We start from the raw sequence: 13,585 nt of genomic DNA on the forward strand, positions 1-13,585 counted from the left end.
TAAGTCGAGTCAATATGTGTCGTGGTATTTGATAAGAAAAAATTAAATATTTTTTTCATTCTACAACTAATGGTCTCTCTATCCCTCTACTAAGTAGTACTACTAAACACTATAATAGAGCACTAAATTAATTTGGAGGAAATATATTAAAATTTATTAAAATATGGAATATATATTGATACACTAATTTAATTTGGAGAAAATGTATTAAAGTTTGTTGGAATATAAATAATATATTGAAGCATTAAATTAGTTTTGAGAAAAAATATATTAAAATTATTGAAATATGAAAATATATTAAAGCACTAATTTAGTTTAGAGGATATATAGTAAAATTTTATTAGAATTTCAAGCGGCCGCCCCACAAGCGCGCTTGCGCTTCATGGCAGATCAAAGCACTGGCGGATCTAGGGGACGGCTCGGTCCTGGCCATTCGGAGAGTCTAAATATTTCATTGAATTGAGCTGAAAATAGTATATCCGCCCCCTTCGTGGAGAGTAGAATATATTTGTGATGCAGTTCTAAAATACAAGTCTTGTAGAAAAATATTCCTGTAATTGTTTATCCTTCTACCAAATTAGTGTTTCCTTTTTTATTTATTTCATTTTAGTTATTTCTTTTTAATTTTATTTTTCCATAAGTTTAGATTTGCTTTTGCTTATATAAAGACCTTATTGTTAGACTAAAAAGACATATTGAGTATTAATTTTATTTTGAGTTTGTATGCTCTGCATCACGGAAGGAGTAGTAAATATCAATTCAAAACCCAAATATTCATGTCTAGAACAGAAAGATTGTAGTTTGGTAATACTTTATGAAATCAACAAAAGAAAGAAATCACAAAGACAAGGCCTCAGATCGATGGAAGAAGCTGCCCGACGGTCCTCCATCGGGCAGCAACGCCATCTTCACTGGAGCTTCAGCAGCTTCGGCTTCACTCAGCGGGCCATGATTGTATGTAATATCCGTCCTAGCAAAACCAGGACACACAGCATTGATGAGGAAGCGTGGGTGTCGTTGAGCTGCAACCCAAGTATAAGCGTTGAGAGCTGCTTTCGACACTTTGTAGGCTGCAAGGTGAGGAGGCCACTGCTTCTCTTTTACTTTATTCTCTTTCAAATCGTTGAGGAATTCTTGCACAACTTCGTCTACTCTCTCTTCACTTAACCCCTCTTTGCTGCTCAACACCCCTTTTGCCCATTCATTCGGCTGAAGCTGAATTACATACACATATAAGTATATAGTAAAATGTACTATTATGAATATACGAGCAATACATCATCAATAAGAAACAGTTATTATCAAGTGTGAAGAAGATTACCACTAAACACCCTAAAGTGGAGGAGACATTAACAATTCTTGGCGAATCAGAGAGTTGTAGAAGAGGAATGAGGGCTTCTGTTACTCTTTTTGCACCGTAGTAGTTTGTTTCCATGCATTCTTCCGCGCCCTTCAATGTCACCACAAGCTTTCCCTCTGCTTTCGGGTGAAATGGCTCCGTCTGTACATAGAATAATTTAAATCACAAAGTTTAGTCAAATTTCAAATCTTATTAAAGTCAATATTATTCGTGATTTAAACGTCTATTATCCCTATGATTCCAACAATAACTAACCTGTCCACCGGCCTCGAAAAAGGTGCAGTCAGCCAAAATATACTCTGCAAGAAGCGAAGCATCACCATCCACATCCAAACCACGATTTCCTGCATTATTCACCTGCACACCAATCAATTAGTACTAGTTTAATTAAATCAAGAATAATGACAATAATTGAATACCAAAATGTCGAGCCTTCCAAATCTTGATTTGATGAACTCAAAAACAGCAGCAACGCTAGCAGGATTAGCAACATCCAGCTGCTGGAAAACCACATTATCAAATTCTTTAAGCTTTTGTCTTGCTTCAATGCCTCTCTTTTCATCTCTTGATGCTAAAATCACCACTATTCCTTTCGAAGCTAACTGCCTGCATATTTCCAATCCAATCCCTTTGTTAGCTCCTGTGATCAATGCATACCTTTCTTTTGCGGTATCTGCCATTGTGTTTTCCCTTTGGTTTTCTCTCTCAAATCAGACTTTGTAATTGCCAGTTTGTTGTTTCAAATTTATTCTAGCGCTGCTGCCTTATATATTGATTTTTTTCGTGTCGTATTTTTGGAAAATACGGAGAAAATACAAATATTAGTGTATGATTTTTCGCTACACGCAACCTAACTAGAAAAGTTTGATTTTTCTTCCTAATAGAATGAAAATTCACAATTTCCAAAACGTTTCCATATGCATCGCCCATTCCCACTTGTTTTTAAATTTGAGGATAATGTACTTTAAATACTCCTATCAAATTATTTCGAACTATCGATATTGAATTATATACTACTCCTTCCTTCCCATTATAAATAAAGAGTTTCTTTTGGGCAGAGATTTAGAAAAATGATAATCTTTTATTTTTCCCAAAGATAATTGCATCATTTCTTTTACGCACTCATTTAAAAAAATGATAGTACTTAATGTTAAAGTGGAGAGAAAGTAATATAATAGAGATAATATAATACTATACGTAAGACTCTTATCCATATTATTCTTTCTTACTTTACTCTCTCTCCACACTAACTATTTATTGTTATATTTTTTTGAAACGAGTGCAAAAAAGAAACGACACAACTATCTGCGGACGTATGGAGTACTATTTACTAAGTTAAGTAGAGAAAATAAAGTACTCCCTCCGTCCACGAATAAGAGTCCCGTTTTTCCATTTTGGTCCGTCCACGAATAAGAGTTCCGGTTCATAATTACCATAAATGGTAAAGAGACCACACATTTCACTAATTCATTCCACTCACATATCATTTAAAACTAATATATACAAGTGAGACTCCTATTCCACTAACTTTCTTTCACCCATTTTTCTTAACATTTTTTAAAACCCGCGCCATTTAGAAATGAGACTCTTAATCGTGGACGGAGGGAGTATATAAGAGAAAAAAAGTGAGATATAAAAATCGTAAGAAATAAAAAAGTAATAAAGAGATAATAATAAAAAGAAAGAGAGTAAATAAGGCAAGAGTTGTGTTACTACTTTTTATCAAAAAAACAAGAAAGAAATCGATCAGAATCCAAATTGTAAAGTTGATAGTAAGTCCAACAAACCAAAATGAAAAATTAATAGCTGCCACATACGTAGTCAGAATTGGGCCTATTTCTAGCTACAAGTGGGTGTACGTAGTTTCAAATATAGCAGGCCCTACAAGTGGTAGTCGGCCCGTACTGTTGGATGCTGAAATGAGCAAATTTGAAATCTTTTGAAATGGGTAATACTGAAAGCTGCATCGAACATGGAAAGTTGTCCCAAGAACATGGAAAAAGTAGTTTTTGTTTAAATGGACATAAATTTTCAAATTCTCAAAACATGGGCCAGTATGGCTCAATTCTTACCGGGCCTCATTTTAAATAAACCCATACTCTCTTCGTTCGAATATACACCTTTTTTTTATTTATTTATAAGAATATGCACTTTCTAGTTATAAAAAACTTTTCTCTCTCTAATAAGGTAAAACTCATTCTCCACTTTAATTACCTTTTCTTTCTATCTTTCTTACTTTATCAATTTTATATTAAAACTCGTATCGATCTCAAAGTGCATATTTTTTTTAGGATGAACGGAGTATAAAGCAAAGTGAACACGAGTACTAGTACTCCCTCTGTTCCATAGTAGTAGAGTGTTACGATCTTCATATCTTAAGTTTCCCCAATTAATTAGTATATTTTGATTCACCATATCTTCCATATCTTTTAGTTAGTTATCTTTGATTCATAGTATCTTCCATATATTTTATTTCTTGCCCAATAAGTTAAGGTAGTAGTATTAGAGTATTATAAATAGGAGATGTTATTATCATTTTAATCATTCAATGAATACATTATTTTGGCCAAGTTCCACGTGTGATAAGTTGAATCCTAAATTCCATACGCCACCGGCTGCCCGACGGAATCTCTCCGCACACAGCCAGAAACGTATATCTGATCTGTACGGTCCGCCACCGTGTGGAACATCAGATACCTACGCGTCAGAACACACGACGCGCTCCTCTTTCTGGCCCCGAGGCTTTCCTCCTGCTGATTCAGCCACGCCTAACCATCCGCTTACCACCATCTCGAACCACAGCTATACACCATCACAACCGCAACTCGTGCTCGACCAGAAGCCACCGCTGCAGCACCTGCTCGACCAACAACCACAACCAAGTCACCGCCGCGCAGCAGCGCCACCCGCCCCTGCTGCTGCACCGCCCCCACCGCTACACGTGGATCAACATCGATCACCATCCTGCTGCCATGCTACGACTCACCTCCGTCAAGCCGAGGCCTGCCTCAAATTGCCCACTACTGTGCAGCAGCCCCTGCTCCAACGCCCACCTTCCTGCCTGCATCGACCGAGCTTCCACTCGGCTACGAAGCTTGTTTCTTGTGAAGAGAAATACTTGGGAGTTGAAGGTGATTCTGAAGTGTTAAATTAAGTTGACTTGCTGCTCATCGAGAAGAAATTGGTAGATGAAGAAGTAAGTGCTACAGAGTTAAATAAAATTAATAAGGTTGGTGGTCTTCTTGATTCAAGTACAATTGCAACCTTTGAGTTTGATGGAGGTCTTGCAATGACATATGGGAAGAGAGTAGGAGCAGATCAGTGGCGGATCCAGGTGGGGGCAGGTGGGGGCGGTCGCTCCCACCATGCGACTAATTTTCTCTTATCCCGGATGTATATTTTCCACATCCGCCCCCACCGTTGCCTCCGACGTCGGCCTGTTGACCGAAAAAAATAACCATTATCGCCTTATTCATTTACTAAATTAGAATCATCTTGGTATTTAATCTTTCTTGTGTCAATTAGGTCATCGACTTACTTGCACAAGAGATGGAAAATCGTTTCTCTGAGGCATCCGCATCCACAGACTTGCTAAGTTGTATGGCATGCCTCGATCCAAAAAATGATTTCGCTGCTTTTAATGTTAATAAGCTTGTTCATCTTGCTACTCTTTACCCAAAGGACTTCACATCGATTGAACATACTCAATTGTTTAAACAACTTGAAACTTTTGTTGATGTTGTGAGAAGAGATGCACGATTGAATGGTATTGAAGATTTGGGTACCCTATCTCAAAAGATTGTTGAACCAAGAAAGATAAAGTTTTTTTGTTGGTTATCGTCTGATTGAGTTGGTATTGATTTTACCCGTAGTGACTGCATCTGTTGAAAGAGTATTTTCAGCAATGAAATTTGTCAAGACTGACTTGCGGAATAGGATGGGAGATGAGTGGTTGAATGACAGTTTGGTAGTATACAATGAAAGATCCATTTTTGCTAGTGTTTCTAATGAAGGAATCTTGAAACGTTTTCAAGATATGGATACCCGTAGAAATCAGTTGTCTCGGTTAACAGATGCTAGAGTTACTTGAATTGTAATAGACTTTCATCTTGCTAAAAAAACATATTGAAGTATTATATTTAATATTTTACTATTTTATTATTTTATTCCGCCCCCACCATTTTTTAATCCTAGATCCGCCACTGGAGCAGATGCATTTTTTCCTCATGTATCCTTCAATGAAAACAGAGAAACTCCAGAATTTGTATATTGTTGAGCTCCAGGATGCTCGGAGAAAAATGGTTAATGGTTTGTCAGACATGTCATTTACTGATGTAATGAAGAGGACGTTCGATCTCAGATATGTTTACATTGAGCATATGATAGTTGGTTATTGGGGTACAAAACAACTATCTTTTGCGTTTGATCCCGGAGGAGACGTCTCGCCAAAGCTTCTGATTTCAACTCTCTTCGTTGCTTCGTGGTTCCCACCTTGTCCTCAAGGTGGATTTCAACCGTGGGGGAGTTGTTACGATCTCCATATCTTAGGTTTCCCCAATTAATTAGTATATTTTGATTCACCATATCTTCCATATCTTTTAGTTAGTTATCTTTGATTCATAGTATCTTCCATATATTTTATTTCTTGCTCAATAAGTTAGGGTAGTAGTATTAGAGTATTATAAATAGGAGATGTTATTATCATTTTAATCATTCAATGAATATATTATTTTGGTCAAGTTCCATGTGTGATAAGTTGAATCCTAAATTCCATACGCCACCGGCTGCCCGACGGAATCTCTCCGCGCACAGCCAGAAACGTATATCTGATATGTAGTCGTTGCCCGACGGGTTGGAACCCACGCACAGCCGCCCAGATCCTTATCCCCGCCGACCCTCACGGGCGCCGGATTTTCTTATCTTGTTATTTTCCGTTTAATCAGTTCGTTAGGAATTTAGGATCCTAACATAGAGTCATTTCCTTTTTTAGTAAAAGTCAACACATTTGTTCCCACCTACTTTACTCTCTCTTACTTTATTCTCTCTTACTTTGATCTCTCTACATCTCTCTACCTTTTTCATTTCCTACTTTATTCTTTATTTATTAACTCACCTAACACAACTTTTTTTAATCTCCGTGAATTTCTATATCAATGAAGACAGTGGCGGACACAGAATTTTTATATTGGGGGGTCCAAAATTCCAAATTATTATTAGCGATTATTGCATATATTTAGTGTCGACGACCTCAAAAACAACCCGACACATTATGCAGTTGCGAGAGACATATATAATGACAATGTCGATGTTGAAATACTTAAAGAATACAATTTTTAAATTAAGGATTCTTATACTAATAATATTTACACATATAATGAAAAAATAAACAAAAAATTTAGTGTGAAAAAATAAAAAAAAATATTATAATTAATTACTACCTAGTTAATGAATTAACTATGAGAATAACAAAACCGAACCGAAATCCGAATGCTCACCCCTATTCAGCTTCCGTCATTTTATCAATTAATGAGAAATTCCAAGTTATTCGATGAACCATGTAAAAAATTAGTTGAATGCGAATTCAGCTTTATATCAATTTATAATAATAATAATATAAATCAAATAAATTAGTAAACTATGAGATAGTACTATATTAACTAACTAAATATATATAGTAAAAGGTTATTTGAATATGCTCTCTGTAACTAGATAGATCGAAATAGAAAAAGGGAACACGTGTAAGCGGATGTACTAATAACACTATTGACAATGTACAAAAACCCATATCAATTGTTACGTTATTTCATGTAACATGTATGATAATAATTTTACTGTAGAAAGAAAATAGTGTAATAAGTTCTAAGTGATACAAGTATAGTATATTAAATCAACACAAGATAGAGATCACAAAGACAAGGCCTCCGATCGATGGAAGAAGCTGCCCGACGGCCCTCCATCGGGCAGCAACGCCATCTTCACCGGAGCCTCAGCGGCTTCGGCTTCACTCAGCGGGCCATGATTGTATGTAATATCCGTCCTAGCAAAACCAGGACACACAGCATTGATGAGGAAGCGCGGGTGTCGTTGAGCTGCAACCCAAGTATAAGCGTTGAGAGCTGCTTTCGACACTTTGTAGGCTGCAAGGTGAGGAGGCCACTGCTTCTCTTTTACTTTATTCTCTTTCAAATCGTTGAGGAATTCTTGCACAACTTCGTCTACTCTCTCTTCACTTAACCCCTCTTTGCTGCTCAACACCCCTTTTGCCCATTCATTCGGCTGAAGCTGAATTACATACACATATAAGTACATAGTAAAATGTACTATTATGAATATACGAGCAATATATCATCAATAAGAAACAGTTATTATCAAGTGTGAAGAAGATTACCACTATGCAACCTAAAGTGGAGGAGACATTAACGATTCTTGGTGAATCAGAGAGTTGCAGAAGTGGAATCAGTGCTTTTATCACTCTTTTTGCACCATAGTAGTTTGTCTCAATACATTCTTCCGCTCCCTTTAATGTCTCCACAATCTTTCCCTCTGCTTTGGGATGAAACGGCTCCGCCTGCACATCAATAATACACATTTAAATCATAACCTTCATAATATTAAATCACGTAGTTTCAACATCACTAACAAGGAGTAACAAATTGCTACGGACTCAATTCCCATATCGGTTGTGAGAACAATTGATATGAAGTATATAGACTAAATGAACTTTAATTTGTGATTTATTTATATTCTGTTTTCAAATCTTATTGATGCGGTCAGAATTCGTGATTTAAACGTCTATTATCCTTACTTTTCCGACAACTACTAACCTGTCCACCAGCAACGAGAAAGGCGCAGTCAGCCGCAATATACTCTTCAAGAAGTGATACATCACCATCAACATCTACCCCACGATTTCCTGCATTATTCACCTGCACATCATTAATCTATTATCATACTTAAAAAAAATCAACGACATTAGCAATGATCATATTGATTGGACCGTTGTGGGTACCAAAATATCGAGCCTTCCGAATTTTGATTTGATGAACTTGAAAACAGCAGCAACGCTAGCAGGATCAGCAACATCGAGCTGATGAAGGACCACATTATCGAATTCTTTAAGCCTTTCTCTTGCTTCAATGCCTCTCCTTTCATCTCTTGCTGCTAAAATCACCACCATCCCTTGCGAAGCTAACTTCCTGCATATTTCGAACCCAATTCCTTTGTTTGCTCCTGTGATCAATGCATACCTGTATATTATGGTAACGTTCAGTTCGATAGATAAGATAATAGTAAGATGTAATATGTGATAAATCATACTATAAGGTTTTTCTAGGATTAAATTAGTCACGTGATACAAGTGAGATGATAAGATCTCTAATGTAATTTTGGCACTATATGGACAGGCCAAAAAAGACAGACTTTACTCATAATTTATAATTTTCATTGAATAAAATCTTAATTACCTTTGCTTTGCAGGTTGGACAACTGCATCTGCCATTGTTTTTCCTTTTTGTTTTGTGTATGAAATGAGAGTATGCAATTGTGATAGTTCAAACAAGATGTGCTATCTTTATATTGTGATGATATTAATAGATTACAACACGCCACCAGAGATGAAAAAGTCTTCGATCTTTAGTAGCAATTTATATCCTAGAGAAAAAACAAAGTCACAATTTTTCATAGCTCTGCTATGACTATTTGGTCCAACTTGTGTTATGTGATAGAGGGATACACGCCCACTACCTACAGTCCTATACACAACAATTGTTTTTAATTAACTAGATATGTGGCAATAATATAAAAAAAAATATATGATAGTTACAATTTTTAGTCAAATTCTAATAATTTAAGCAAATTCTTGAAAAAATAATACCGTAATAACAATAACATAGCAATCAAAGTGTTACTCCTATTATACTAATTAAGTCGCTCTTCATCGTAGTTATTTCAGAGTATAATAACATAACACTCAAAGTGTTACTCCTTTTATTTTCATACACACATACTCAAAGTATAATAACAATAACAATAACAATAACAATAACAATAACAATAAGAGACTAGTACGTCTAGAACAATGACAAGACTTCCGCCCGGAAGAAGATGGAGCCGGAGGGGCCTCCTTCTGGCGCTAGGGCCAGCTTCACCGGAGCCTCTGCACCTTCGGCATCAGTAAGTACACCAAGATTGTGGGTGAGTTCCGTTCTCGTGTAACCAGGGCACACGGAATTGATGTAGAAAGTGTCGTGTTTTTTGGCCATAAGCCGAGTGTAGGCATTCACAGCTGCCTTGGACACTTTGTAGGCTGAAATGTGAAGAGGCCACTTGTTGTCTCTCAATGTACCCTCCTTGAAGTTTTTGAGATATTCTTGCACAACTTCATCTATTCTCTCTTCCTTCAGCCCATCTTCACTGCTCAAAACCCCTTTTACCCATTCATTGGGCTGAAGCTGTTGTGAAATAAAACACAAATGATCACGAATATAAAAGAGACGGAACAGTTCGATATAATGTACATCTACATCAGCTCTTCAAACTAGGAAATATACTATATCCATATAAGGAAATATACCATAATTAAACAAATTATAGTTATACCAGGAAACATTGAATCTAAAATATATACTACTACTACATACTAGAAAATAATGGACTGATTATATTTTCATGCTTCATACTCAACAGAAATCAAATATATATGATGAATTAGACCAAAAATGGAGTTTGAAAGTGTACCACTAAGCTCCCTAATGTGGAGGAGACATTGACAATTGTTGGTGATTCAGATAGCTGTAAGAGAGGAATGAGGGCTTGGGTTACTCTTTTTAAACCATAGTAGTTTGTGTTGATGCATTCTTGTGCCGACTCGAATGTCTCGATAAGTGTTCCCTTTGCTTTCGGATGCACCAATTCTTGTAGCTGCAACTCAAATAAGATATTTAACGGTAAACACAAAATTACAATGTGACATTTAATAGTGTACTAGAAGAATATTTGAAGCAGTAACATACTAATGGAGTACTAGTATTATTTGTTCATTCATTTTTACTCGGACATGAACAAATGAATACACTAAATTTTATATTTTATATATTTAAGATTCCGACAAATCCCAATAAAATAATATAATTAAATATGGATTCATGGTAAACAAGAGAATTTTTCACTCCTACAATTGAGTACATCTATATAAAGTGTAATATAACCTGTCCAGATGAAACTGTAGCAACATCTGCTTCTATTTGCTCATGAAGAACCAACACATCTCCATCAATCTTTAGTCCTAAACTTGCAGCATTATTCACCTGTATCAACACGAAATCGATCGTCTCAATAAATCGATATCTGAATATTTATGATGGATTTCCGAATTCCATATATACCAGAATATCAAGCCTTCCGAATTGATTCCTTACGAAATCAGCAACAGCAGCAACACTATCAGCATCGGCAACATCTAGTTGATGAAAAAACACATTACCAAATTCCTTGAGACTTTCTCTTGCTTCAATGCCTCTCTTTTCATCTCTTGCTGCTAATATCACCACTATTCCTTTCGATGCTAACTGCCTGCATATTTCCAATCCAATTCCTCTGTTGGCGCCACTAACCAAAGCATATCTGAAATAGTAGTCAAATATTGTAAAAGGAAAAATTGGTAGTACTTCATCAATCATCAACAATAAAATTAAATACTCCTCCTACTACTACTAGTTAATTAATTTAAATCCAACATAAACATTTTACTATTACCGTCGTGGTGCGAGGTGGTCAACTGCATCTGCCATTGTTTCGAATTTTTTACAAGTGGAATACTGTTTATGGATACAAGAAAGAATATGTGGTTTTGTTTTATAGATGAGACCAAGGAAGGGGGGCCTGGGGGGTGATCGGGACATATGCATAGCTGTTTCTAATTATAAGTTGTACAGCCTATGCTATGTATAATGTATGCATGGTCCCAATAAAAAAAGAGAGAAAAAAGGAACAAGTTTATGGTGACCGAAAAAAATGCGAAAAAGTGATACTAGTAATTGGTCGGAGCGGATCACTACTCCCTCAGTGCATAAAAAATGGAGTAGAACGCGTTGTGAATGACCCACGTTTTAATATGGAATTAATAAAGTTGCAGACAAGGAAAAAAAAAGAGAAAAATAGTGTTATTAGTGAAAAATGTGAGATTGTATTATTAGTAAGAGAGAAGGGGAAAAAAAGTAAAAGAGAATTTTTTGAAAACTTTCTTTTTAAATGTGCTCTATTTTTTGTGGATGGAGGGAGTACATGCAATTGAAATTATATGGAATTTAATACTTTGTTAGATAAAATTAGAAAATTTAACATAAAATTGCATTTTAATTCTAAATTTCTCTTAGTCGGTCAAAAATTAACTAAAATTGGTCTTAATTGTTATCGAATATAATTTTAAAATATATACTTTACATTTTTCTGTATATTTTGAATAGTTTTTGCGAGTATACGCGGGTGTGTGAATTGTGTAAAAATCTGTATACTACTATTGTGTATTTGTGTTGATGAAATGTCTGATATGCAGTATTCTTTGTCTAACTAGTGTCATGTTTGTTTGGGACATGATCACTTTAGTAATTTAAATTTTAAAATATTACTATATTTGTAAAATTAAATAGTACTCCTCCGTTCCACAGTAATAAAGGCATTTCATTTTCTGCATTTGTTTTGAAAAAATGATACTCCCTCCGTCCCACAAAGATTGTCCCATTTTTCGATTTTCGTTCGTCCCACAAAATTTGTCTCATTTCACTTTTTACCATTTTTGGTAATGGACCTCATATTCCACTAACTCATTCCTACTCACATTTTATTACTCCCTCCGTCCCGGCTAAGATGACACATTCCTTAGCCGACACGGGGTTTTAGGAGTAATTGGTTAATGTGTTTAATTGGAGAGAGAAAAGGTGGGTGGAAGTATTAAAATAGAGAGAGAAAGAAAGGTGAATACTTTAATATGGGTGAGAAAAAGTGGTTGAGTGTATTAATTGGAGAGAGAAAGTTTCCAAATAAGGAAATGTGTCATCTTGGTTGGGGACAAACTAAAAAGGAAAACGTGTCCATCTTAATGGGACGGAGGGAGTATAAAACTAATATATAAAAGTAGGATCCACATTCCACTAATTTTTCAACTCACTTTTCATTACATTTCTTAAAACTCGTCCCCAGTCAAAATGGGACAATCTTTGTGGGACGGGGGAGTATTAAATAGTTAAAATGAAGAGATAGTAGAGTAAGAGAAATGATAATGCAGAGAAGAGTCTTATCTACAATATTCTCTCTCTTACTTTACTTTTTCTTCATTTTAATTATTTATAATTATTTTTTCAAAATGAGTGCGCAAAATGAAATGCCTTTATTACGGTGGAACAAAGAGAGTACTAGTATCAAGGAAACAATTTAAATATATTTTGATATTATTAAAACTTCAATTACAAATCATTTTATTGGTTCAATCAATTTGTGCTAAGTAATTCTTAGCTTGCAAAAGTCTCATTTTTTTCTTCCTAAAAAGAGGAAGTCGCAATTTTCCAAAACTCTGCCATGCTTTGCTTATCAGATCCAAAACACTGCCATGCTTCTACAATTTTCCAAAACTCTGCCATGCTTCCATTATACAAACACTCACATTTAAGTCACTAGATTTGTGACAACTGGTATTAAAATTTTAGGATAAATATTACTGTAGTACTTTAAATATCAAATTTTATCCGTTCAGTCAAATTGGAATGAGAATTGGAACTCTCATTACTTGTCTTTGCTTAATATGTTCAGATTCCAACTTGGTGGTTGGCAAATGGTAATTTAGTACTACCTCTGTCCCTGAAAATTTAATACAGTTTACTATTTTGGTTCGTCCCTAAAAATTTAATACACTTCACTTTTACTATTTTTGGTAGGGGACCTCATATTCACACTAATTCATTGCTACTCACATTTTATTATAAAACTAATGCTTTAAAAGTAGGACTCACATCCCATCAACTTTTTCAACTCACTTTCTATTACATTTCTCAAAATACGTGTCGGATCAAAGTGTAGCAAATTTTGGAGGACGGAGATAGTAATAGTTTGTAAAATTCTTTGAACGTAACTTGTCTTGTTTTTCCTTTCTTACTATTTTTCAGCCGATTTCTTGATCTTGCACTCATAAAGTATTTACTTGTCAAAGGTTTTACTTACATTACATGTAAGCTT

The 13,585-nt window shown here is 35.4% G+C and overlaps 3 protein-coding genes across 3 annotated transcripts; all 3 read right to left on the reverse strand.

Annotated features, from left to right (window-relative positions):
* Positions 1-733: 733 nt before the first annotated feature.
* Positions 734-2,084, reverse strand: LOC125223518 ((-)-isopiperitenone reductase-like). The gene is made up of 4 exons (XM_048126696.1): positions 1,780-2,084; positions 1,616-1,717; positions 1,322-1,501; positions 734-1,215 (listed from the first exon to the last, which is right to left on the reverse strand). Exons 1-4 carry the CDS (start codon positions 2,038-2,040, stop codon positions 838-840), a joined length of 921 nt encoding a protein of 306 aa, XP_047982653.1. The 5' UTR covers positions 2,041-2,084; the 3' UTR covers positions 734-837.
* Positions 2,085-7,130: 5,046 nt separating this feature from the next.
* Positions 7,131-8,903, reverse strand: LOC125224368 ((-)-isopiperitenone reductase-like). The gene is made up of 5 exons (XM_048127761.1): positions 8,824-8,903; positions 8,370-8,607; positions 8,185-8,286; positions 7,749-7,928; positions 7,131-7,642 (listed from the first exon to the last, which is right to left on the reverse strand). Exons 1-5 carry the CDS (start codon positions 8,856-8,858, stop codon positions 7,265-7,267), a joined length of 933 nt encoding a protein of 310 aa, XP_047983718.1. The 5' UTR covers positions 8,859-8,903; the 3' UTR covers positions 7,131-7,264.
* Positions 8,904-9,318: 415 nt separating this feature from the next.
* Positions 9,319-11,227, reverse strand: LOC125218284 ((-)-isopiperitenone reductase-like). Its single transcript, XM_048119921.1, has 5 exons — positions 11,114-11,227; positions 10,744-10,981; positions 10,567-10,665; positions 10,097-10,279; positions 9,319-9,810 (listed from the first exon to the last, which is right to left on the reverse strand). Exons 1-5 carry the CDS (start codon positions 11,146-11,148, stop codon positions 9,430-9,432), a joined length of 936 nt encoding a protein of 311 aa, XP_047975878.1. The 5' UTR covers positions 11,149-11,227; the 3' UTR covers positions 9,319-9,429.
* Positions 11,228-13,585: the final 2,358 nt, after the last annotated feature.

Source organism: Salvia hispanica, chromosome 4, assembly GCF_023119035.1.
Source record: "Salvia hispanica cultivar TCC Black 2014 chromosome 4, UniMelb_Shisp_WGS_1.0, whole genome shotgun sequence".
Lineage (NCBI taxonomy): Eukaryota > Viridiplantae > Streptophyta > Magnoliopsida > Lamiales > Lamiaceae > Salvia > Salvia hispanica.